Raw genomic sequence first — 24,028 nt, 5'->3', positions numbered from 1 at the left:
ATGTTTACCCGTATGCCGAATCCAGACTAGCGTTGATGGGTTTCCCAGCTCGGAAGTGGGGCTCACTCAAGCTTCTATTCACGGCCAGTGAACGAAGACGATGTATTTCTTATGAAACAGAGGCATGTAAACAGAGTATTGTAGCCTCTAAAGAGTTAATTAACATCCTATAGAGGTATATGTCCGCTTATAATTTCTACAGAACTAACTGCAACTCAACTTGAGCTACAGGGCTATAACCGTTGTGCCGAAGCTAAACTTCAAGTACCTTTCTTAACGCCCTGCCAGTTTAATGATATCAGCCAACACGTGCTGATAACGTCTTATCGGTCGCAACTCTCTTGTTTACTTTCGCGTTCCCCTCCCCCTTTGAGATGCGGAGCGACGAAACATAGCAAAAGATTCAACGAAGCCGCGGACTCGATCTTGTCCAACATGAGGGTTATTGAAATAGTTATTGACGTGAGTACTTTATTCATACTATTCTCTGGCTATATCGATTCTGACTTTTTTTTTTTTTTTTTAACAGGGCTTTAAGTCTTATGCCGTGCGTACCGTGATCTCAAATTGGTAGGCCTAACATCAAAACATTCGAGGAACCATAACCAACGTATGCAGGGACGAGAGTTTCAATTCGATCACCGGTCTCAACGGCAGTGGGAAGTCAAACATCCTCGATGCGATATGTTTCGTTCTTGGAATTACAAACATGTCAACGGTTCGGGCGCAAAATCTCCAGGTCAGTCCAGTCACCGCCGATTCAACCACCCTCAGTACATACTCACGACAACCACAGGACCTGATATATAAGCGCGGTCAAGCTGGTGTCACAAAAGCTAGCGTCACAATCGTATTCAACAATCAAGACACCAAGAAGTCGCCGATCGGTTTCGAAGAATATGCCAATATTAGTGTTACACGACAGATCGTTCTTGGAGGAACATCCAAGTACCTCATCAACGGCCACCGCGCTCAACAACAGACAGTCCAAAACCTATTCCAGTCGGTGCAGCTCAACATCAACAGCCCCAACTTCCTCATTATGCAAGGTCGCATCACCAAAGTCCTCAATATGAAGGCTGTAGAGATCTTGGCCATGATAGAGGAAGCTGCCGGAACCAGAATGTTCGAGGATCGTCGAGACAAGGCACTCAAGACAATGGCCAAGAAGGAAACGAAGCTAGTCGAGCTTCGAGAGCTTCTCAAGGACGAGATTGAGCCCAAATTGGAGAAACTACGAACTGAAAAGCGTGCTTTCCTGGACTTTCAACAGACTCAAAATGACCTGGAGAGACTGACTCGAGTGGTTGTTGCGTACGATTATCTGCGCTACCAAGACTCTCTAAGCCAATCAGCGGCAGACCTCGAAGGAAAGAAGCAAAGGCAGCGGGATCTGGAGGAGTCAGCAGCTCGACTAAAGAGTGAGATTTCTCATCTTGAGGAGGATGTCAAGAAAGTGCGAGCTCAACGAGACAAGGAGCTTCGAAAAGGAGGCAAGGCTTCAGCACTGGAGGAGGCATCCAAGAAGCACTCGAATGAGCTTGTGCGACTAGCCACTATTCTCGATCTGAAGAAGTCCAGCTTGGCAGAGGAAGAAGAAAAGAAAGTGGCTGTTGAAAAGACCGTCTCAGAGTTGGAAGCCACCCTACAGGAGAAGACGGCCGCTTTCGAAAACGCAAAAGCCCGGTACGATGCCGCCAAGGAAGATCTAGAACAGCAAAACAAAGACGCCGAGTCTAAGGAGGAACTTCTTCAAACTCTGCAGACAGGTGTAGCCTCCAAGGATGGCCAAGAGAACGGTTACCAGGGTCAACTTCAAGATGCAAAGAATCGTGCAACGACAGCAGCCACAGAGCAAGAGCAAGCAAAGATCAAGATTGCGCATTTGGAAAAGCGTATCAAGGAAGAAGAGCCTCGTGCGAAAAAGGCCAAGGAGCAGAACGCCGATCTTCTGCACGATCTTGAAGGCCTGAAGACACAAGCCCAGAAGTTGGAAAAAGAACTTGGCCGTTTGGGCTTCGAACCTGGTCAGGAAGAGCAGATGTTCAAGAGGGAGTCAGAGTTGCAACAAACCATTCGCAATTTGAGGCAAGAATCTGACAAGCTGAAGCGTCAAGTCGCCAACACAGAGTTCAACTACGCGGATCCTGTGCCCAACTTTGACCGTTCTAAGGTCAAGGGTCTTGTCGCCCAATTGTTTTCTCTAGACAAGGAGCACACTCAGGCCGGCACTGCGCTGGAGATCTGCGCTGGAGGACGCCTATACAATGTCGTAGTTGATACTGAGGTGACAGGTACACAGCTGCTACAAAGGGGCAAGCTTCGAAAGCGTGTCACTATCATTCCTCTCAATAAGATCGCTGCCTTCAAAGCTTCGGCACAAACCATCGCTACGGCTCAAAAGATCGCACCTGGCAAGGTTGATCTAGCACTGTCTTTAGTTGGCTACGATCACGAGGTGTCAGCAGCCATGGAGTATGTCTTTGGCAATACTCTGATCTGTGCTGATGCAGATACTGCTAAGAGGGTCACGTTCGACCCGAACGTGCGCATGAGGAGTATCACTCTTGAAGGAGATGCGTACGATCCATCTGGTACACTATCTGGCGGAAGCTCACCAAACTCGAGCGGTGTTCTGGTGCTTCTCCAGAAGCTCAACGGCCTGACTCGTCAACTGAGCGAAGCCGAAGGTGCTTTGAGAGAGCTCCAAGCCCGCATATCCAAGGAGAAGGCCAAGCTGGATCAAGCTCGCAGAATCAAGCAAGACTTGGATCTCAAGAGCCACGAGATCAAACTTGCTGAGGAGCAGATCAGGGGCAACTCTTCGTCTTCCATCATTCAGGAAGTGGCGAATATGAAGTCAACCATCCAAGAACTCAAAGAGAGCATATCCGAGGCCAAGACTCGACAGGCTAAGGCAACCGCCGATATTAAGACCATTGAGAAGGATATGAATGACTTCGACAACAACAAGGACGCCAAGCTCGTCGAACTGCAGAAGGCACTTGATAAGCTGCGAGCTGGCCTCGGTAAGAACGCGGCCGCCGTAAAGACTCTGCAAAAGGAACTCCAGGGTGCACAGCTTGACGCCGAGCAAGCGGGTGTCGATTTATCTGCTGCTCGAGAACAGTTGCAAGAAGTTGAGATCGCCATCAAGGCCCAACAGAAGGACATTGAAGACCTAGCAAAGCAAAAGGCTGAACTTCAGGAGACGCACGACACCGTTCAGGCTGAGCTTGATGATGAACGCGCCAAGCTGCATCAATTCGATGACGAGCTTCGAGCTTTGGAAGATGCCACTCGCTCCAAGAACTCACGCATTGCTGAGGAGAGTCTCGAAATGCAGAAGCTTGGTCACCTTGTAGAGAAGTTTCATAAGGAGCAACAAGGTGCTGCCGAAAAGGTCGCCCGACTCGAGAAGGAGTTCGACTGGATTGCGGACGAAAAGGACAAATTTGGTCGCAGCGGAACTCCATATGACTTCAAGAACCACAACATTGGAGAGTGCAAGTCAACATTACACAACTTGACTGAGCGCTTCCAGGGCATGAAGAAGAAGATCAACCCCAAGGTCATGAACATGATCGACAGTGTTGAGAAGAAGGAGGTGTCGCTCAAGCACATGATCAAGACTGTCATCAGGGACAAGCGCAAGATCGAGGAGACGATCGTCAGCTTGGATGACTACAAGAAGAAGGCCCTTCACGAGACATGGGAGAAAGTCAACGGTGACTTTGGTAACATCTTCTCCGAGTTGCTTCCTGGAGGCAGCTTTGCCAAGCTCGATCCTCCCGAGGGCAAGACTATTAGCGATGGTCTTGAGGTCAAGGTCTGTCTTGGCAAAGTATGGAAGCAGAGTTTGACGGAACTGAGTGGTGGACAAAGGTATGCAATCCCTGGCTATTTCTAACATGCAAAGGCTAATGCTTTGAGTTTTAGATCTCTGGTTGCTCTGTCTCTCATCATGGCTCTGCTCCAGTTCAAGCCTGCCCCTATGTACATTCTTGACGAAGTTGATGCCGCGCTGGATCTCTCACATACCCAGAACATCGGTCGTCTAATCAAGACACGCTTCAAGGGATCGCAGTTCATCGTCGTCAGTCTGAAAGACGGCATGTTCCAGAACGCGAACCGCATTTTCCGCACTCGCTTCAGCGAAGGCACCAGTATGGTGCAAGGTCTCACGCCAGCAGAAATGAAGTAATGATGTTGACGGCAACTGGGAAATGTCTGGAATGAATGTATGACAGGGACTAGACCGGGTTTTGTACATGAGGCGTCGGGCTGGATGGGGAGGTGTGATGTATTTTGGGCACTGGGATACCATGTGATACCGTTTGATTTAGTAACGTTAAGGCATGGCCTGTAATTTATGAATTGCTTCGAAAGTGCTTCATTGTCCCTAAGATAGGTTGATTGCGTGACATGATTGTGAATATTGATCTGATTTGTGCCTCCTCAAATGATGTTTCATGTTAGGCAACTCTTTCTCCAGGAGCAGAATACCCTAGACATAAGAAATTATGATAGATACTATTCAATTTGTCGATATGTTGGTCAACTTGCTCCAGACCTCTCATGCTTTACGGTTGATCTACCCTGAAGATCCCAATGTGTTGTTCAGCTCCAAGATACCGAGCCAGCTCGGCAGGAAGTTCGACATCCATGTTCAGTCCCAGAGTATTTTCTCCGCCGATCGTGACTTCGGCGAAGGAATAACCTCTTCCTCGAATTTCTTCCTCGTTCGGGAACGACACTGGCAACAAGAATTCCTTCTCAGGTCTGGCTTTCAAGCCGTGGCTAATTTTGGCTGTGACTTGTTGCAGAATACCCTGTAGTCCTGAATCCGACCAGGGGAATCTCAAGACAAGAAAGGAACCTTCAATATGGCCCAACAGACGACTAGTCTTGTTTGGATCTGGAATCCAGAGGTCGACTTCGATGTTGGCTAGCAACGGGAAGTGTTCGCGTGAGATGGCTTGCCAAACATCTTTCTGACCGACTTCCGAGTCCCGTCGAGCAAGCGTGTACAAGCGATCAAACTCCAAGTGCTTGAACGAGGCACCGTCACGCTCTAGCTCAATTCCACGACATGACTGAACAGGGAAAATACGTGGACTGTGTGCAACAGCCGCCTTCCCTTCCGACTCTGCCCCGGGGAGCCGGCGATCGGATGATCTGCCAGGGCCGATGCCCATGTCTCGGAGGGCCACGCCGGCCCGCGAGTGGGTCTGCCGGAGGACATCGCTGCAATCCACGGGAACGGGAGGGAAGAGGATCAAGACGGGGACGAGGAAAGCGACGAGGGTGACGGTGAGAAGTATGAGCGACACGGCGTCTAGGTTGCACACAAAGTGCCTAGTGGCAACCACTCCATCACGGATGCGTATACCTGAAAGCATAGTTGTCAGATTGCTCAGCCGCTGGGCGAGGGCTGAATCGCGACCTGCAGCGGTAAGATAGCCCTGCAGGCGTGGGATCAAATCCGTCATTTGCCGTTGAGGTGAGGGGACTGCGCTAAACACTAGGGAGGGAGGCTTGAGTTGAGTTGGCAGGTTGGGTTGAGTTGAGTTAACCTCAGAGGTGCATGCACAGCAAAGCGCCTCTTGCACGAGCTGTGCAATAGAGGGGAACCAAGGATCTGAGGGCTGAAGTGGACGTCGATGTGCTAGTCCGACATTGATCGGTCTTGTTCTTGACTGAGTATTTGCAGATCTTTGTTGTTGTCGGCCAAGTTGTGGTGGCCTTTGCTGTATGTATGTGTATGTACGTACGTATGTGAGCCCACACTGTAGGGTCGACTAGTGATTTAGGTTTGTTTCGAGTTTTCATTTCCCCTCAAGTGTCATGATAGGTCCAGGATGCTGAATCTCCAACTACTCACTGATGTACTCCTTCGGCGGCCACGGGCCTCCGATTCATTGGAAACCCCTCCCAGAGCGCACCTATCGCATCGTTCCGGTTTAAATTACGACCGGGATATTCAGAGTCTCAAACTAATCCCCTTGCTTGAGCTCTCTCAATGCCATGGATGTCGCGATATAAAACTCTGCTAGGCCAGGTTGCCTCGTGCTGGACTGGAATGGTAGGGTTGGAAACGTGAGAAGCTAGCAAGCAAGCACCCATCACATCCACTCTTTTATGCAAAGAGACAGGGTCGTGTTCCCCTGTAACTTAGGGACGCATTTTGACAACACGTCTTCTCCACGGGATCCGGAATGCGTAGCCGTTCAGCACAGCTGCTATGCGTTTAGTCGTCCCGCCTATCCGATGTAGTTTGATATCATCGTACACATAGCATGAGTGATATGTACCGTTCTTCCAAGGATACAAGACATACCTCCTCCCTGATCTGATAACGAAGGAGGAGACACTACTGTGAAAGATGCCATGCTAATTGCGACGCGCCGCCGATCATGGATTACGTGTGTCGGCCAACCATAGACAAATGTTTCGCAGCACTTGAATGCTGCAGCCTCCTCGGAGGATCTGAGTTGGTCGGAGAGAAAGAAATACCGAGCAGGGTCACCAGCGGAACGGTTCAGCCGTTTCCCACCAAAACCTGTCGACGCCAGGGACCCTCTTTGACTGTCTTGGTCGTACCGTCGTTGAACCTTGGTGCCACCAACAAGAAAGACACTTGACAGTAAATGTGTCAACTGCCAACGGTCTCACTTCAGCTATACTGGGGTACATGTATCGAATAAGAAGTGAGGATTACTCTGCTCAACCCTGATGAAGAGCCCTCGTTTCTACGAGTTTATTGGCCAACATAAGCGCGCTCCTCTGGGAATTCATGCTTTGTTTTGACTGCAACACTGTGCGCTGTCAAGCAGCGTACATAATGTTGTTGTCTTTGATCATCACAAGTAAGTCCCGGAGTTACCAGGTAGTTTGTTGAAGAGGTGGGTCAATTCCCGTCTGATCCTGGTGTTCCTCATGGCGGCTGTGACCACCAGAAAATCCTCGCTGCATTGATCGCCATGAGGCTGGTCGGAGATACTTCTGCTTTCATCCAGAGCATCCATTCCTGGCTTCCCTGTCGTGCCGACACGCTGACTCGTAGTAAAAGTAAGCACAAATGGATGCTGTACTTGGCCTAGAAGAGTCACGAAGCTGTCAAGCAGGGATCAACAGGTAACTGTAACTGGCAAAAGAAATTGCTTGATTATACCATTTTGGCCTCACTGAGCTAGATCGAGTCTCAGCGTGTCAGAGGTGCGTCGACGCCTTTACGACATGTCTTAGGTATGTATTAAAACGACTGCCATAAGCCCGTAAATCTTAGCCCAGGTCGGAACTCCATACCCATAAAGAAAGTTGTGAAATGTAGTGAGATAGAGGCACAACCGTTCCCTCAGACAACCATATGGGACTGTTGGTAGCATGGCATACAGGCATAGTTATCTCACTTTGCTCTACCACAAAAGCCTGGGACCAGATTGACGGATAATGCTGAAGACAAAGCAAGCCGGAGACTCGGGTCCGCGCCCCACCGATTAACTTTCAGGCTGAAAAGCATGCCTTGTTGCAATTTCCACATCTTGTTGCAAGGGAAGTCCTGGAATCTTGAAGGATGAACGAAAATGAGGCTCGATATTGGCAGCGGTTCTGATCCATCTCCACCATACCCTCCCCGCAACCCCTCAACGGTCTAGCGGTGACGATAATGCAGACAAACTCCGCCAATGCCAATTTGCTGTGGTTGTGATAGCTTTGCCCAACGCAAGCTTTCGTTCTTTCAATGATCCTTTTCGGTACGTGAAACGGCTTTGAAACAGGTAAAACACCATAGGTGAAGACCTTTCGTGGACTCTGTGGAGATTTTATGCCTCAGTTGTATCGATACAACAGCAACAAAAGGACTTCAGGGATCCGTATTAGATAGTACCCTGGCTCCTTCTCGGACATTGCACTTCGCACGATGCTGCAGCCATCTTTCGCTCTGATAGAAGCTCTCACATCCTATCAAGATCCTAATAGCTGTAAGAGAGCCCTTACTCCCTAGATATGGAGACCGCCAAGGAGTGTCGGTTAGTTTTGGTTGGAGTCCAATCCTGACGAAGGCTTGCGTTTGTGAATCAATTGATTCTACACCCACTTCATCAGCAACTACAGACGCTGGCTGTGATAGTGTTGGTTTCGATCTGTCAGATCACTCTTGCAGTAATGCTCTTGAAATCACTAATGCCCCAGTCAGAGTTACCCCGACGGACTATATGGTCGTATCAAATCCAAGTACACTGCAGCTTTAGTCCACATCTTGTCGAGGAAGGATGAAAGAGAACGTTTGAAGAGAAGTGGAGGACTCATGAACAAGGATATGAATCTTCCGAAGCGCGCGCTGACCAAGAGTGCCAGCATATGCTCCTTCTGGGCTTGAACGCTTTTCGATCTGCATCCAGTTTCCAACACCTGTGATACATGATGAAGATGTAGCCTTTGTTAGAGGAGATGGATCAAATACTATGTCCCTTGATGCTTGGCAACTCGGCCAAAGCGGATCAATGTACTGCGGAAATTCGGTGACCTGACCCAAGACGATTTGAGCATAAGTGGTGGGAGCTGAGTGAAATGGGCTGTATTCTTTGTGGGCCGTTTGTTGGTTGTCGCGTTTGGCTAGACCAGGGCCAACACCGTAATCCTCCAGACTGGCGGCGTGTTTCCTGTCCACTGCACTCTGGCACAAACTGCCTAGGATTATGCGGGCCTTTTCTTGAATCGAGGTATTCGTGTTTTCGAACAGTAAAGGGAACCTAAAGAATATAAGTATTCGACATATGTGAGTTTACGACGTTCAAGTAAGTTTTAGTCTGCTCGACCGCTTTGGCACGTTCCAGAAAATAACTAAGCTAGCTTGGCGGGAAGCTCCTGGTCTATGATAACCAGGGCTCCTCCATTACCACTCACCATCTAGTTATAAGAGGGGTTTTGTCTGTGCTAAGATACACATGGGCCTTGACGGCAGGGCTTGTCAACGCCGACGAAAGTCGGTGCCGGCTCCGATAATCAAGGCGTTGAGGCTTAAGGAGCAACACCAATATCATCGCACAGGACTATGCAGCGTTATAGTACTGCATACATAACCTGCATGTGCAAGATGGAGCTTGCAGAGTTAGTTCTGACTAGCTTGCATGGTATCACTTAGCACCACGTCTGCAAGCTTCATGCACTGAGGGTACCAAAATATGCAGCGTTGAGCCAACAGGGTATAGTCAATTGTTGGATCATTTCAGGGCTGTTTTGGTCTCGAAACTGGTCTGGCGGAGTAATCGGAGGTCTCATGGTAAAAACATAGTCCTGCAATAGTAGGTAGATCGTTTCAGGACGATCAGTACTCGATCAGGTCTCTAGGGCATCTAGCAGAAGCATCGGAGGCTCATCTGTGGTTGTACCAAATAGCAGTGGTGGAAACCATCCTCGCAAGTTACCCAAAGACTCTGATGGTATGATCTGGTTTGATGCAGGATGCCAGAGCTGAAAACAGGGAATCAAGGTCGTGCATGCCTGAAATTTGCCACAAGCTCGCCCGCAGTTTGAATCTCGAGAACGAATGTTCAATGCCCACCATACATTGTCATGATGTCGATGACAAAACAAAATAAACTGTTGAGCCAGAGTCAACTCCTGGCAGCCATGACCCACAGAGGCGTTCATTGCTGGGTTCGGCCACGCGACTACCCACACAGGCTGCCGGGAGCGGGACTTGATCCAAGCGTCAAGACATCATTAAGCCGTTTCATTTGTTGCCAGTGGCTGGGCGGATCCGGTGGTTGTTGCTCCGCGGCGCCTCTGTCAAGGGTTTCATTGGGATGTAAGTGTCCTCTCCCACGGTTGCACCCTTGTTGATGGTGCCCTATCAGATCGCCATCTGGAACCAGGGACTACGGCCGCATTTTTAATGCCAACCCTGCCAATGACAGGTACAGGTTTGTAAGGATGAGGAAACACCTCAAGGCTGCTTTTCTGTACGTAAGAAGTGGTGAGCAAGATAATAAGGCCATCGAGTATCCGAACAACAGAGGTAAATCATGCTGCACGACTAAGAACCGCGACATATACCTGTGCGGATAATACTAAGGCATATCCTTGGGAGTCTGTCAGTTTTTTGGTCCCAGCCAATGACTTCCATCCTGACAGTCCTGGGAGGTTGCATCACCGTTGATGATTGACCTTGTCCATGGGTGATCCCTGAAGTGCCTCCCGACAAGAACAACGTCAAAAGCACGGACACAGCCTTGAATGACCCCCCAGGATTCTGTGCCATCATTGTGGTCGGCGTATCCTTATGTCTCAGTATTATAGAGGTTCGTACTGATTTGTTTGCACGTTAGGCCAGCCTCATTTCATTGATTGTACCAGGCTGTCAACTCGCGTGGCTGACTGAAGACTGAGACCATTATGTCTGGCCAGTAAAAAGCCGAGCTGGAACGATCGACAATGCGATAGCGTTTTTGTATGTAAGAAGATAGTCGTATATCAGGACTTGAACGTCCTGCTGAGCAACTTTTTCGAGTTGAGTAGGGGTCAGGAGGAAGACGAAAATTAGGACAAGGCTATTTCGCGTTCTTTAGCTGCATTAGGTCAAGGCCAGATGGATGGACGAATACATACCTGCATGATGAATGAATACATCCAGCCCTTCCCATCACAAACTTTTTTAACTGGAACATGGTAGCTCATGAAAGCCAGGGGAGCGGTTCCGACTGCAAAGAATTAAGGTCGACCCATCAGCTGCGAATGTCCGTCTGCGGCATCGGCACTGTCCCAGTATGGTAAAGCTTTAACGGCATTTCGTAGAGGTGCGTAGGTACAGAGAAGAAACAAGACCCAGGAGATCGGGCGCATTCCAACCATTCCATGTCAAACAAAGCGGAGCTGGTTCGGGGGTATTCGAATCCTTGTCAGTCAATTATCCAAGAAATACAAGATTTCGGGGGTAGAAACGAAAATGACCAAATGGGAGAAGAGTTTGTTGCTGTATGTACCTTGGGCCAAGTGCATGGAAAGAGGAAAGAAAGAAATACCCATCTATGCTTAGGAAGGTAAGATTGGATCGGATGGGTAGGCATGAACCTAATGGATGAGGTTTAGGCAGGCACGCCTGTCATCGATGCAACTGGGGCGTGTTCCTTCCCTCCCGTTTCCTTTCACTCCATCCCTCCTAACTACCTAATCCCATCCATTCCCAACCCATCCAACATCCCCCCAAACTCAAGCTCAGCCCGCCCCGCGCTCCATTTGGCAATAACATCATCCATCTCGTCGACCCAATCTTTGTTATTCACCCCTGTCTCTCGATCACTGTCCTGACTAACCCTATTAAACGCGCCGTTCAAGGGCTATATGTCATCGTCAGCTCCAGACCTCATATCATAATTGTCGCCCTTGACTCGATGCGTACTAGTCACTTTAGCTGTGGATTCGAAATCTGCCCCAGCCTTTACAAGCGCTCTCAGAGCCTTGTCTCTCTCCCACCAATAAGTCATATATGTTAAGACAACTTCAACTGCCTCTATTATTAGCTGGCCCAGCTCTACCGAAATCTTTCGAATTTGTGGAAACTCAATACCGTACGGACACCGGGACACACAAATCCACTTGAACCAGCACTCCGTACAGTACCCTGCTCGTCTTACACTCACTCCTCCACATGTCTATCCACGTTTGTTTGTGCTCGAAAAGCTTTTCTTGACAGAACCCTTATCCTTCTTCGTGAGCTTCTGATACTGTCACCTCTGCTCAAAGTCAGCTCTTTGTGTCTTATTCCCAGTGCCAGAGTCACATTCCAGCCCGAGCATCTACCCGTGGTTTGATGACCTGCTTGTCAGTGGGCGTGGGATCGGTCCCCTAGTCAGGCAGTCAAAGGGCACCAAGCTTAAAGCTCTTGGCCGGTTCCCGGGACCCACGAGCCCAAGCTCTCTCATTGAACAACGATTTGACGCCCCGTCAGGCTTGCATCTTGCATACGACAGGCTCTACTTCAGGGAACAGACGTTTTTGGCCTTCAACCTCATCTCCAGGGGCTCAGCCGGCCAACTGCTTGACCAGTCCACTCTGAAGTCGGCCGTGTCCCCGCTGCTGTCGTTTTTCTGATATACGCCCCCTACGTGGATCTGGAATCAGTGACCAATCCAATATCTTCCCTGCGGCAAAGGGCCCTGACAACTTTGCATCGATCAATCTCTCCTCCCTGTCACAGGTGAAAGTGCCCCTCCGTTCCCCAACCGCGATACATGCATTCCCTTATTGTCATTGAAGGCCCCTCTCGCATTACCTTACAACTATCTCGGACCTTTCCTGTCAGTGACCAAAGAACCATCTTGCAAACCGTCGCGTGACACGAGAGCTAGTTTCAAGCTCCGTGTACGAGATCTATCAAAGTGTGACAGCAGAGTCACAACTATTGATCCTTCCCTTCACCTCGAGTTCTTCTTGGGCACCTCTGTAAGAAGCTTCTGGACCCCTTAAGGCACCGTCTTGGACCTTTTGCTGTCCTTCAGATCTTGAAACGGATTTGGGTTACTGGCCACCCGCGATAGCGGTTCTAATATTCACTGTTTGTGAAGAAACACCCGTTGAAAACCCGTTCGAGACACCCCTGACCTTCTGCACAGTATTATTGAGACTGAGTTGTCAGTAGCTAATCTTTGGCTACTCGCATCTTTCTGCTCCATCGGAGTATCTCGAAGAACGACCCGCCCTCCTTGCTGTTTTAACATCTCTACTCCATAACTGAAGCAGCTCTAGCCAGTAAACAAACTTTTGGAAAGCATGCGAATCGCGACCTGTTGACTAGATTATTTCCTACTTCAGCACTACTGAAGCATCGAGTCACTTAACATCGCATTAATCGACTAAATCACAATGGGAGACTACTACCATCACTTCCTGTCTTCAATGTCCGGGGCAGGGATGAATCCCGCGACGTCACCAGAGGAGATGCTCGACCCTCGAATGCATGGAGCACCGATACCAATGGTATCTGCGCCGTTACCCGGTCCGTATCAGCAACTTGGATATTTTACTGGGTTTCCAGATCCCATGATGTTCAACCAGAACAAGTCGCAGAAAGCTCGTAGAAAGTCTGCGGCCGGTACCCCTGCAGCAGTTGACCATGTCAAGCATCGAAGAACACGATCAGGCTGCTTCATGTGCCGCAGTAGGAGAGTTAAGGTATGTAACTGAGGACCGAGTAGAAAGCATGCCTAACTTTCCCAGTGCGACGAAACCAGACCAATATGTGAACGTGCGTGTAGTCTTGCAAGGACTTGTTGATTTGGGGATGATGCTAACATTCCTCAGGTTGCAAGAAGGGAAACAGAGAATGTGTCTACCCAGACCCCCCATCGTCGAAAGGTTCCTCAGCTTCAAGCGGTAAATCCAAAGATACCGCACCTTCTGCTCAACAAACGAGTCCAACTTCGTCAAAATCAGAGGACGACGAGGACACAGAGCAAGAGAGTAAACTAGAAATGATCGTGGACGAAGATGAAGATACTGAAGACCAAACAAAGTCTTCGGTACCCTCCAGGCAGTCAAAAAGCGTTTCGCCATCGACCGCAACAGCAACACCAAGTAGCCTTGCAGCTGTCTATTCTTCCTCCGAGTTTCCTATACAGACGGGTGAAGCCGACTGGTCACATCTACCACCAGAGTACCAGCAAGGCCTCTCCTTTTTTGTGGAAAACCTCAACCATTTCAATTATTGTATACCCCTGGACTCGGATGGCTTTTTTACAAAGATTCTTCCCAACATGGCCACTCGCCACGAGCCCTTGCTCAACGCGCTCGTAGGCTTCTCTGCATACCATATTACTCTTCGAAACCCACAGGGAAAGCTCCAGGACTTCTTACAATATTACAATAAGAGTGTAACGCAACTCTTGGGCTTGTTTCAGAGACGAGAAAAGCCCAACGTTGCCACTCTTCTCACTATTCTGCAGCTTGCCACCATCGAGGTATTTGTCAATCCTTTCTCACCATCCAACCTTCACATTCTGACTGTACTACTTAGGAATATTTTGGCGACTGGGTTAATCTAATGGGACACCAAAAAGCAGCTTTCGAAATAATAACGAGTATATTCACCCCACAGACAGTGATGCAGACGCCCGTTGGTCGCATGTGCCTCAGCTGGTACGCCCGATTCGATAACTTCGTTGCCCTCATGGGAGGATTCCCTACCGATCTGCCGCGCGAATGGTTCCGAGCGATGCTGGACTTTTATCAATCCGGGATTACGTCGAACCCAGATGAGTTACGTTGGAAGATCGATGCGTGGTCCGCACGACTTCGCCTGATCTCTTACGACATGTCGATTTTGTTCGCCCGAGGCAGTAGAGGCCAGATATCCCCGGAGGACTTTATGAAAGAGCATGAACTCTTGAATCAACAGCTCATAGAGTGGAAGGAGAAACGCGACCCCGCCTTGCAGGATCCCAAATATCTTATCAAAGATTTTCCTCCAGCAGAAACTCTCGATCCGGACGACTTTGTCAATCCCTATACGGTTGGAATACTTTACGATTTCCCCCTGTTCGACGTCACAGTTCTATGCGCAGAATGGAACAGCATCATGATAATGCACAAATGCCAATCGTCAGGAATGAGGCCGGACCAACTGTTCGCGGATCTAAACCGCCATGCATATAGGACATGCCAATATTTCGAAACATTGGAGTTCTGGCCTTCAACTCCCAGAGGCGTTTTGGTTCTGATACAAGCATGTATTGCTATTGCAGCTCTTTTCTGCCCTCAGGATGCGAGGCATCACATGTGGTTCCGTCGGAAGTTTGCTTTACTAGAGACTATGGGGTAAGAACAAAACTCGCCTGCATACTCCAGTCGTAAGGTCATAATCGAATTTTGACTAACTATTGAGTAGGTATATTCATCCTCTTCCGCTACGTACCAAAATGGCAGAGTTATTCCGAGAACCCGATTGCATAAACTGGTGGCTGCCAAATGAAGAAGGATTCAGCCCAGTATTACAGGAAATCCGTAATTTTGCGGATGAACGGAACGCTGCAGCTGTCACAGCCCAACAAGAGAGTGTTCGTGAGGTTCGACATATTTTTGCCAAGATGTCATTGATGGACGATGCAAATGCCCCGTCAAGCTCTAGTCCAGACTCTGCTTCAGGGCCCAGTATTGATTCACCCAGTGTGAAGCGATGATGTATCCAGGGGCTGTGACTTATCCCGGACCACACAAGTGGACAGAAATCGCAACACAAACTCCTCGTTATTTAGATTACCTCCCTAACTTTTCTTCTACCGTTCACCTCGCCTTTGTGGGCAGATGTTCGAGTTGGTTGTTTCTCCAGCTGGCCAAGATTTCGAGGCAGGCAACCAGTTACGATACTCCTTTTCCTAGGCCAGAGAAGGAAACTGTGGTTTGTTTGGGGGTTACACAAGCAGGAATAGACTAAGGAGCCATTACTCGAGGTATGGTAGATAAAACGCATTTATAGCCACGGTCCTGGCATGTGGAGGAGTTATTGGAAGATTGTGTGTTTCAGCAGGCATTTTGACGGTGATAGTACAACCGTCAGTTTGGTTATGTATTGTCTAATGAGGATGATTGGGTGGTCAATTGTGTTATTATACAGTGGGCAGGTAACTCTACCATGCTATACTACCATATCCTGAAAGACAAGATATGGAATCAAATGGATATCGCCTTGATCCGTCTATTACTTCTCGCCCTTTAGGTTTCGTCCTCTGACTTGGTATCTGTGGTCTTTGCCGCATCCTCTGAGGAGTTGTCCTTGGCCTCTGAGGATTCAGGGGCATCCGCAGCTGGTGATGCGTCTACAGAGGCGTTTTCCTTTGTTGGCTCGTCCTCTGCAGCGCCCGTATCTGTAGATTGCGCTGGCTCAACAGAGTCCGCGGCTGGCTTATGTTCATACGTTTGAGTATCAACATCGTTTGCAGAGTCTTGTTCCGAAACAGACCCGACAACTGTCTGGTCGGCATCATCGTCAATTTCTTCGTCTTCATCGTCATCGTCATCGTCGTCATCTTCTGCTTTCTCAGCTTGGGAACTGCGGGACTGTGCCCCGGATTCTCCCATGACTGATTGCTCAACAATAACAGGGACATCGGCCACTTCTGGCTCCTCCTCCACGGGTGAGGGAGCGGTCAGGTGCATATCCTTTAGTTTCCTGGAAACTCCAGCGGATTCCTCCTCCTCGGCTTCGATGACAGTTGTTACAGCACTTCCCGTCGAAGGACTACTTCGAATGTGTCGTCGAGTATTTGTTCTTGTTGGATGCATGTTGTCTTCTTCGGCAGAAGGGCCTCGTTGATGAGATGAAGGCTTGAGAATGGTGGGAGGAGGTTTCTCGGGCTCCTGTTCAGTATGGGGTGCCTCGAGTCCCTCCGCCTCGGGAGGCAACTTGTAGTTCTCAGCAGGCAGCAGATCATACAAGTCGCATACAGTCTTAAACAGGACGTACAGTCCTGTCTCGGCCTCTACAGACCAAAACACACCACGATGCTGAAACCAGGCATGGGCAAATATGCGATGCAACCTGCGGAATACATTGACGAGATTCTTGACACCCACATTCTTACTGTGGTTGTCATTGTGGACGACAAAGCGGCTGGGGAAGATCTTCTGGTCGGTCACAACGTTGGCAGCCCAGTCCAGGGTGTGACAGCAGTAGTCGATGGCGCAGCAGCTCTTGGGCTGCTCGTGCACAGCGCAGAGGAACTGCCATTCGGAAGCGCGCATTTCAGGGCACGTGCTCGCACTGCATGGGGGGGTGTCGAAGAGGAAGCCAACGATCAAGGAGTTGCATTGCGAGATGAGGAAGCGGCAGAGCTCATAGAGCCAGATGGTCCGGTCGACGCCATTGGGAGGTGTCGCGAGCTGTAGCGCGGTGCCGCGGGTGATCGGCTGGGTGTTGGAGGACGTGTGGTAGCAGTGGAGGGCGGCTAGGTGTTCTTGGAGTTGAAATGCAGAGTCGAGCTGGTTCATGTTAGCATAAAGGTACCGGCATATTATGATGACGGCGCAAATAAGGTACCTCTTGTAGCGGTATCAGAGGAGGACCAGCAGCCATATCTGCTGCTTTTGTTCCTGGGTGTATCCGCCGTCTAGAGCTAGCTTCAAGCTGCGATTGCTCCTGGGGTGTCGTATGAAGACTGGCTGCAGGACCGCCCGAAGGAGACATGGGTGCCATTTGAATCTCTGCAGCTGGCGGAGGGCTTGGAAGCCTAGGGGAGCTCGGTGCTAAAGACATGGCTGGCAAAAATATGAAGTCGTTGCTAATAAAAACTCGCGATGTTGGGCGCAAAAGATCTGGGGAGCTGGGCGGTTAATATCACACAAGGCTGCTCTGGGTTGACAAGTGGCTGGCATGGAGGAAAGAAAACCCAGGACCATTATCTTAAGCGACGAAAAGATTGAGGTAACTTTAGTGCATTATTAGGACACTTTTAGACCAGTTAAATTTGACACCCTGCTCTAGCGTCAGCAGGTTTATTACCCCCGCCTCAGAAGAAGACGGAGCAGGGATACCCAAGCTCACCCGGGGCCTACCTTAGGGTGGGGATTCGCTATATGCATAACAGAGAATGCCCGTCGCATGCAGCTAAGGGGGACCGTGCAACTTATACTCATGGAGCCTCTGAATGCATGATTTCAAGATATTTTGTGAGTGCTTCTTATTGACCGAGAAGACTCTAAACCCACGGCGAAAAGAATTCAATATTCGCCGGCCGTTAAAGCTGTTTCCCAAGCGTCCCTGAACTCAAAGAAAAGCTTGATCCAAACGGCCAAACGTTAACAACAACAGTCATGGATTTTGATGACGATGCCCCGCCAGAGCTGGTTGATATAGCCGCCAACGATGTGGATGGGGAGATCACAGTCAAGGTTCCTATCACAATTGTGACAGGTACTACTACTAGCCACTATTTATCTCATTGTCTAATATTTGATAGGATATCTTGGTGCTGGTAAAACCACCTTGCTAAATTACATCCTTACAGCTCAACATGGCAAGAAGATCGCTGTCATCATGAATGGTTAGGACGGACCACGACTTGTTGGAAACAGCCACTAACATGATATAGAATTTGGAGACTGTAAGTACTCAGGTGTGAGATTGTCCTTACGTTTCTAAGTCGTACTGCAGCGCTCGACATTGAAAAGTCCCTTACTGTGAACAAGGGTGGTGAGCAGGTTGAAGAATGGTTAGAAGTTGGCAATGGATGTATCTGCTGTTCCGTAAAGTACGTTATGAATGTACGGCAGCCACATACTAAAATGCTAACTGGATTCAGGGATACAGGAGTCAATGCGATAGAGTCTCTCATGTCAAAGAAGGGTGCATTTGACTACATCCTCCTCGAAACAACTGGCTTAGCCGACCCTGGAAACTTAGCTCCCCTCTTCTGGGTAGACGACGGACTCGGAAGCACCATTTACCTGGATGGAATAGTCACGCTCGTAGATGCGAAGAATATCCTGCTCAGTCTTGACGACCCCAATGGTGTTGTCGAAGGACACGACGACCACGGTCATGGCCCTGTCATGACTACAGCACACGTTCAGATATCTCATGCCGATGTGATCGTAATCAACAAGGCCGATATGGTTACTGAGACGGAACTCGACCAGGTCAAAGAGAGAATCCAGTCGATTAATGGACTTGCCAAAATCCATGTAACGGAGAGGAGTGTGGTCCCTCAACTGGAAGGATTCCTGCTTGATTTGCACGCATATGACCAGTTCAATGAGTCAGACGCGAATGCCAAGGGACACAGTCATCTCGACCCTGTAAGTTCCCGCCTGATATATGATATTTGTAAGAGGTTATGTAGCTAACCGCTCAGACCATATCGACCGTCACCATACCTGTTGGCCGCCTTGAGCCAGGACAACTGGACACAGTTGATCGTTGGCTACGATCGGTGCTGTGGGACAGCAAATTACCTGAAGATGAAAAGGAGGGTGATTTCGAGATTCATCGCTCCAAGGGACGGCTTGTGTTTGCCAATGGAGAGGTCAAGATGTTGCAGGGGGTGAGGGAGGTCTTTGAGATCAATGACGGGCCGTTGGGAGATGAGACGCCCAAGGAGGGGAAGATTATTCTGATTGGAAGGAACGTAGCAGGTGTTGGATTTGAAGACAGTTTCAAAAAGGCCCTGAGCTAGTCTTTAGAGTAAAGAACAGAGGTGCATGATAACTCTATGATGCCTGAGGTCTTTCACAAGTGCTCTTACGACTGAGTGCAGACTGAAGCAGTTGAGGTTTGCTGAATGAACAGAAATCGACTGACATATATTCTCGCCTATATTAATAAATGTGATTATTCGACGTTTCACAGTGTCTTATAGAGGGTATTGTTCATAGGTCGGTGTGTTTGTAGGCGTTGTTTGTTGGCAATGTTTGCCATGATGTTGAAGAGTCCCCACTTATTCCCGCCCGGATCATCGTCCATTCCACCTCATTCCAATTCAAGTCCAGCCTTCTCTCTCAGTGAGTGAGCCCTTCTCCAACCGGTAGCAAACCTAAAGCCCCAGGCGAATAAGGCCAGCTCTGAAAGCAAACGATCGCATCTACAAACAACATCCCTACCATTTTGTCAACCTCCGCACAAAAACGCATCGACGTCGCACCGAACGAACCCTCTTGCTACGACACTTCGAATTAACAACATTGTATTCCAGCAGCATACTCGCTTTGTTGATCGCGACAAACCTCTATAGTCAATCATGAATCGGCCAGGTAGGACGCACCCCCCACGACGTTATTCCTTCGCAGCCCAGACCCCGCGCTGCCAGCGAAATCTGCAAAAACCTTCGTCATCTTTCGTATTTTTTCGGCACATCATCACGCGAGAGAGAGCTGTGCGCCAGCACTTACGCTCACGAGCTTTGTGAAACTCCCTTGACGGCTTTCAACCCCTCCGCGACCCTCATTGACCTTGTTCGGATGTCGCCACGATCGCTTCAATGGATCTAAACGCGGATCAGGATCAGGCTGGGGGCATGTCGGAGAGATTGCCATGGGCAGAGTCTGGATGGTCAAGCAATAAGCAAGCAAGCGAGCAATGACAGGATAACGCTGACGATGTCATCGAATCGTAGGGGCAGTGCCACAGACACTCCGCGGGATGCCTGGTGGCTTTGGAGGTCAACAGCAACCCCAACAACCAGGACGAGCAGGAACGAGCCGATTACCGAACGGAAAACTAGGTATGCGCTTCAGAAGTGATTGCGATCTCCGCGCTGTTATTTTGGCTGGGTCGCATCGAGGACGGCCTAAGGCTAATACCAGGCGACAAATATAGGGAATAACAACTCTGGCTGGGCGTTTGGAGGGGTTCCCATGGCGGGAGCAGGTCCCCAAAACGCTGCTCGTCAACTTGGTGGAAACGTGAGCTTCGCACAGAGCTTGTCGGGATCTCAACCTGCAACATCACTCGACCTATCGTACGTATATGGCTGCGGCACACGTCATCGGAGCTTCAATACCTCTCTGGTATTGAGTTATTCGAATCGAAGCTGGTCACAATGACGCGCTTGCTAATGCAGTCTAGCGAATTCCCATCATTATCGAACAACGCGCAGATGTCGAACCCCAACCAGTCGTCTATGTGGTCGACAGCCGGATCGCGAAACCTGGGTGGTCCCAGTCCGCGCAACCAAGCTACCCCTCAGCAAGGTGGCCAGGATGATATGTTCAGTCCCACCTCTTCCAGAGGGCAGGGCGGGTTCAGATTCGGTAACCAAGGCAACATTGGACAACAAACTCAATCAAGCAGCGTTGACGACTTTCCACCACTGAATCAGACCTCGAATGGCGAGATGGGGTCAGATCGGACGGCGAGCTTGATGTCATCTCTGGGCTTCAGCTCTCAGGCCGCCGGCGCTGGACCGACGGCAAGCAATAGGGGGAATGGTCTTCTGAACGCATTGTCGGCCAACAGTCGAGCAAATGAGGCCAGGTCGCCGCCTGGCATTGGAGCCCCCGGTCGGTTTTTGTCCTTATTGCCTGCGATTCCAAATGCTTACTTTCCCAGGCTCTTCAAGACCGCAAGACGGCAAGCCTCCTGGCCTGGATGAGCCCCGGCAAAAGTCTTCCAAGGAGGATGCGGTGCCAGACGATACTTCTAACGCAGCGGATTATAACAACGCGGACTATAGCGCCACAAATTATGTGGCACAAACCATGCAAAAGAGACTCGATACTGAGGACGTCATTGACCCTCTGGAGGGTATGCCAGCATCTGACAAGTGGGGTCTCAAGGGCTTGACAACGCTGATGAACAACTATCCTGACTACCACGCGATGGTTGTGGGAATGGACCCCAACTCGCTGGGACTTGACATCAATTCTCAAGAGTTTGTCTTCTCAAGACTAGCGATGAGGCCTTGCTAACATGCTTCTCAGGTTGTTTTCGACTCAGATCTACTCGCTGTTTGATGACGCACCTCCTCGGCCAGTCCTTTCCAATGGAAGATTTCGATTGCCGGATTGTTATAATGTGACAAATGTGCAACCTATCGAGAGTAAAATTCAGAGTTTCAACGAAGAGACGCTATTTTGGATCTTTTACAGCTGTACGGCAGATGTAAAGCAACAAATGGCTGCAGTTGAGCTGTAGGCGACAACCTATTTGTGCACCTATTGAAAACAGCTAACTTGTTGATAGACATTCACGAAACTGGAGGTGGCACAAGAAACACCAGATCTGGTTGACCAAGGACGAGCACATGACTCCTCAAATATTGAGTCCTAACCATGAGCGAGGCTATTACGTTGTCTGGGACACGAACTCCTGGCGCAAAGAGCGTGTATGTGCATCTCGGAGGGTTCTAGACGATATCATCTAACAAGCGCACAGAAAGAACTCACTCTACACTATGGCGATCTAGATACAACACTGGGTCAGGCACAGGTTGTGCCTTGATATGAGGAGTACTGAGCACCACGATTGGAGAGAATTTCCTTTGGAACAGGTGTGCATGGGTGACTGATACGTGAGAAACGTATAAAGGGGCGTTACGGCATCAAGACAGGGCAACTGTTTCTCGTGGGGATGGGATCGGACCTGGGTTATGAATGAACGCTCTTCCATCACTGAGGGCTGGCTTATCGCCTGGATATCGGACTGTCGTGTCAATAAATGATGCTTTTCAGTTCTGCGCAATGACTGTTTGCCTTGAATGTTGTGACATGTTTGGGAATCCACCGTGGCCGGATAGGATAACAGGCTATGGTTTGACTTCAATCATGATATTCTACTAACAAGAATTAGAATCTGAATGTGCCCGAAGGCATCCTTGTGTTCTGATATCAATCATATCAAGTTCGGTCATTGACATGATTAGCCGAGGATTCCCCACATGCAATTTGACGTAGCGCCCCGTCTTTCTAGGTGGGCTCGCTGCCGTAAGAGCAACGCTTATTTCATGCCACCGACCCACGACCCAATGGAAGCTGTCTCTAGCTCGTGGGACTACAACTGTACATACTTATCTTCATCTCGGCATCTTTCTTGGACGGCCACCTATTCTCGGTCGAACTTGTGTAGCCCTCCTATAATTCCTTCACACGTCCGCCTCTTCCTTGCGGCTCATACATCATGGCGGACGACCAAATCTCATTGCCATATCTACTGGCCATCCTGGTCGTCTCGGGATTGATAATACGATATCTGTTCTTTGGAGGACCGTCGCCACCTCAGCCCACACGATCCCCTGAAGCTTTCCTCCGGTCAAGAGAAATTGCGGTCGAGAGAATACAGCAAATGTTTCCGCAGGCGGATCGACGGAGTATTCTATGGGATCTCCAGCGCAACGGAGGAAACATCCAGAGCACGACAGAGCGAATACTAGCAGGACGACTGGACACGGTATGCTGAACCTGTGCTATTGCCCTTTCAGGTCTCTTGCTGACAAGTATCACCACTAGCCCCCCGTGACTTTCCAACCGCCGCCCCCTCCGGGCCAGTCCGCACCGAGCAGCAGCGCAGCGACGGCATCTCGACAGCCGGATAAGCCAGCGCAGCCGAATCTTATCACCCGGTATAACCTCAAGGACAAGTTGGATACTGCGTCGCAGGAGGAGCAGGATGTCAAGGGCAAGGGATGGAGCTCAAACAGAGACGAGAGGCAAGCTTCGCTGCAGAGGAGGAGGGATGAGATGATTCTTGCGGCGCGGAGGAAGATGGAGGCTAAGCTCGCGGCTGAGAAGGCAGCTCAGGGGAGCTGATAGGATACAAAGACGCATGATATAACTTAGTAGATACCAAGGTGGCCAAGCATTGTATTGTTTTGACGGTGGTGTCATGTCGCGTGCCATTTTGATGGGGACGAGTGTCCTGCTTTCTTCCATGATACTCATGTTTAGACAATCCTGTATTTGTAAAGATACTAGGTTATCCAGTGCAAGAATCTAAGGTGCTTGTATATCGAGTTGTAAGATCTGCATCAACGCTTCTGCATGTAAGCCACCAACCCGGCTCTACTACACATCGATTATCTGTTGATCACATGCCCAAACAGTTCAAGCAGTGTTGCCATGTTGCCACCAGAGACTTAAGATGCCGCTTTGCCTGAATATCTGTCATAGGTCTAATAACACTAAAACACTTATCTAGTACTCAAAAATATTTCACTCTAACTTCACCTGTTTCTCAGATCTGTTCTGAGATTTACACCTACCAGCCAAGCCTCATGTGAAGCTGATAGTCAGAGATGTGGCAGTGCTTGCGTGGCTTTGTGGCGATGGTCTCGGGAGATTGTCAGGAAATGAATGTCTAGCAACGAACTAGCGCAGCTCTAGAAGTGCCAGAAGGCCTCCGGATACAACCAAAGCGAAATTCAAGATTGGCCTGTGTTCCTGTGCGTGACTGGGGTAACCCAAAGCTTTAGGGGTCCAGTTGAAGCTATATGAGCATGGACATCTCAAGATTTATTAACAGGAATACCATAAACTCAATATCTTACAGACTAGACAGAGAGACCATCTGATGGAACACTTTCTCTCACTGGAATAGTAATAT

General features: G+C 49.4%; 7 protein-coding genes across 23 annotated transcripts; 5 read left to right on the top strand and 2 right to left on the bottom strand.

The window, feature by feature from the left end:
* The first annotated feature begins 384 nt into the window (after positions 1-384).
* On the top strand, positions 385-4,511 carry FVEG_06091 (structural maintenance-chromosome 2). Its single transcript, XM_018894349.1, has 5 exons — positions 385-462; positions 530-570; positions 619-739; positions 797-3,885; positions 3,940-4,511. The coding sequence occupies exons 1-5, from the start codon at positions 436-438 to the stop codon at positions 4,202-4,204; spliced, it is 3,543 nt and encodes a 1,180-aa protein (XP_018751394.1). The 5' UTR covers positions 385-435; the 3' UTR covers positions 4,205-4,511.
* On the bottom strand, positions 497-9,079 carry FVEG_06090 (hypothetical protein). The gene is made up of 2 exons (XM_018894348.1): positions 8,911-9,079; positions 497-8,756 (listed from the first exon to the last, which is right to left on the bottom strand). The coding sequence occupies exon 2, from the start codon at positions 5,490-5,492 to the stop codon at positions 4,584-4,586; it is 909 nt and encodes a 302-aa protein (XP_018751393.1). The 5' UTR covers positions 5,493-8,756; positions 8,911-9,079; the 3' UTR covers positions 497-4,583.
* A 2,147-nt stretch (positions 9,080-11,226) lies between these two features.
* Positions 11,227-15,708, top strand: FVEG_06089 (hypothetical protein). Of its 2 annotated transcripts, XM_018894347.1 has the most exons (6): positions 11,227-12,559; positions 12,618-13,176; positions 13,222-13,249; positions 13,306-13,961; positions 14,018-14,817; positions 14,888-15,708. In XM_018894347.1, exons 2-6 carry the CDS (start codon positions 12,868-12,870, stop codon positions 15,177-15,179), a joined length of 2,085 nt encoding a protein of 694 aa, XP_018751392.1. In that variant the 5' UTR covers positions 11,227-12,559; positions 12,618-12,867; the 3' UTR covers positions 15,180-15,708. The 2 variants fall into 2 exon arrangements, with proteins under 2 accessions (XP_018751392.1, XP_018751391.1); XM_018894346.1 differs by having other exon boundaries at positions 11,227-13,176.
* On the bottom strand, positions 15,483-17,373 carry FVEG_06088 (hypothetical protein). Of its 2 annotated transcripts, XM_018894345.1 has the most exons (3): positions 17,036-17,373; positions 15,631-16,977; positions 15,523-15,572 (listed from the first exon to the last, which is right to left on the bottom strand). In XM_018894345.1, the coding sequence occupies exons 1-2, from the start codon at positions 17,249-17,251 to the stop codon at positions 15,712-15,714; spliced, it is 1,482 nt and encodes a 493-aa protein (XP_018751390.1). In that variant the 5' UTR covers positions 17,252-17,373; the 3' UTR covers positions 15,523-15,572; positions 15,631-15,711. The 2 variants fall into 2 exon arrangements, with proteins under 2 accessions (XP_018751389.1, XP_018751390.1); XM_018894344.1 differs by having other exon boundaries at positions 15,483-16,977.
* A 246-nt stretch (positions 17,374-17,619) lies between these two features.
* Positions 17,620-19,305, top strand: FVEG_06087 (hypothetical protein). Of its 5 annotated transcripts, XM_018894340.1 has the most exons (6): positions 17,620-17,908; positions 17,955-18,038; positions 18,087-18,098; positions 18,149-18,245; positions 18,297-18,792; positions 18,849-19,305. In XM_018894340.1, exons 1-6 carry the CDS (start codon positions 17,809-17,811, stop codon positions 19,167-19,169), a joined length of 1,110 nt encoding a protein of 369 aa, XP_018751385.1. In that variant the 5' UTR covers positions 17,620-17,808; the 3' UTR covers positions 19,170-19,305. The 5 variants fall into 5 exon arrangements, with proteins under 5 accessions (XP_018751385.1, XP_018751386.1, XP_018751388.1 ...); XM_018894339.1 differs by having other exon boundaries at positions 17,671-17,908; positions 18,149-18,792; positions 18,849-19,206; XM_018894341.1 differs by having other exon boundaries at positions 17,955-18,098; positions 18,149-18,792.
* A 176-nt stretch (positions 19,306-19,481) lies between these two features.
* FVEG_06086 (hypothetical protein) lies at positions 19,482-22,185 on the top strand. 10 transcript variants are annotated; one of them, XM_018894329.1, is made up of 8 exons: positions 19,490-19,743; positions 20,106-20,213; positions 20,309-20,450; positions 20,558-20,991; positions 21,041-21,362; positions 21,412-21,621; positions 21,674-21,815; positions 21,866-22,185. In XM_018894329.1, exons 1-8 carry the CDS (start codon positions 19,731-19,733, stop codon positions 21,929-21,931), a joined length of 1,437 nt encoding a protein of 478 aa, XP_018751374.1. In that variant the 5' UTR covers positions 19,490-19,730; the 3' UTR covers positions 21,932-22,185. The 10 variants fall into 10 exon arrangements, with proteins under 10 accessions (XP_018751383.1, XP_018751378.1, XP_018751376.1 ...); XM_018894338.1 differs by having other exon boundaries at positions 19,482-19,743; positions 20,309-20,991; XM_018894331.1 differs by having other exon boundaries at positions 19,487-20,213.
* Positions 22,186-22,437: 252 nt separating this feature from the next.
* FVEG_06085 (hypothetical protein) lies at positions 22,438-23,851 on the top strand. 2 transcript variants are annotated; one of them, XM_018894327.1, is made up of 3 exons: positions 22,438-22,876; positions 22,936-23,468; positions 23,529-23,851. In XM_018894327.1, exons 1-2 carry the CDS (start codon positions 22,607-22,609, stop codon positions 23,233-23,235), a joined length of 570 nt encoding a protein of 189 aa, XP_018751372.1. In that variant the 5' UTR covers positions 22,438-22,606; the 3' UTR covers positions 23,236-23,468; positions 23,529-23,851. The 2 variants fall into 2 exon arrangements, with proteins under 2 accessions (XP_018751372.1, XP_018751373.1); XM_018894328.1 differs by lacking the exon at positions 23,529-23,851 and having other exon boundaries at positions 22,936-23,518.
* Positions 23,852-24,028: the final 177 nt, after the last annotated feature.

This window comes from Fusarium verticillioides, chromosome 2 (genome assembly GCF_000149555.1).
Source record: "Fusarium verticillioides 7600 chromosome 2, whole genome shotgun sequence".
Taxonomy (NCBI): domain Eukaryota; kingdom Fungi; phylum Ascomycota; class Sordariomycetes; order Hypocreales; family Nectriaceae; genus Fusarium; species Fusarium verticillioides.
Note: the sequence above shows the minus strand (reverse complement) of the source record. Positions and strands in the feature narration are given on the sequence as shown.

Coding starts and splice junctions, on each gene's coding strand:
- FVEG_06089 (XM_018894347.1), top strand. CDS start 12,868: ATGGGAGACTACTACCATCACTTCCTGTCTTCAATGTCCGGGGCAGGG. Junction 13,962..14,017: donor TGCAGCTTGCCACCATCGAG/GTATTTGTCAAT, acceptor TGTACTACTTAG/GAATATTTTGGCGACTGGGT. Junction 14,818..14,887: donor GCTTTACTAGAGACTATGGG/GTAAGAACAAAA, acceptor ACTATTGAGTAG/GTATATTCATCCTCTTCCGC.
- FVEG_06087 (XM_018894339.1), top strand. CDS start 17,809: ATGGATTTTGATGACGATGCCCCGCCAGAGCTGGTTGATATAGCCGCC. Junction 17,909..17,954: donor TCCTATCACAATTGTGACAG/GTACTACTACTA, acceptor AATATTTGATAG/GATATCTTGGTGCTGGTAAA. Junction 18,793..18,848: donor GACACAGTCATCTCGACCCT/GTAAGTTCCCGC, acceptor CTAACCGCTCAG/ACCATATCGACCGTCACCAT.
- FVEG_06086 (XM_018894329.1), top strand. Junction 20,214..20,308: donor ATTACCGAACGGAAAACTAG/GTATGCGCTTCA, acceptor CGACAAATATAG/GGAATAACAACTCTGGCTGG. Junction 21,363..21,411: donor CTTGACATCAATTCTCAAGA/GTTTGTCTTCTC, acceptor CATGCTTCTCAG/GTTGTTTTCGACTCAGATCT.
- FVEG_06085 (XM_018894327.1), top strand. CDS start 22,607: ATGGCGGACGACCAAATCTCATTGCCATATCTACTGGCCATCCTGGTC. Junction 22,877..22,935: donor TAGCAGGACGACTGGACACG/GTATGCTGAACC, acceptor TATCACCACTAG/CCCCCCGTGACTTTCCAACC.
- FVEG_06090 (XM_018894348.1), bottom strand. CDS start 5,492: ATGACGGATTTGATCCCACGCCTGCAGGGCTATCTTACCGCTGCAGGT.
- FVEG_06091 (XM_018894349.1), top strand. CDS start 436: ATGAGGGTTATTGAAATAGTTATTGAC. Junction 571..618: donor CGTACCGTGATCTCAAATTG/GTAGGCCTAACA, acceptor CAACGTATGCAG/GGACGAGAGTTTCAATTCGA. Junction 740..796: donor TTCGGGCGCAAAATCTCCAG/GTCAGTCCAGTC, acceptor CGACAACCACAG/GACCTGATATATAAGCGCGG.
- FVEG_06088 (XM_018894344.1), bottom strand. CDS start 17,251: ATGTCTTTAGCACCGAGCTCCCCTAGGCTTCCAAGCCCTCCGCCAGCT. Junction 16,978..17,035: donor CTCTGATACCGCTACAAGAG/GTACCTTATTTG, acceptor AACATGAACCAG/CTCGACTCTGCATTTCAACT.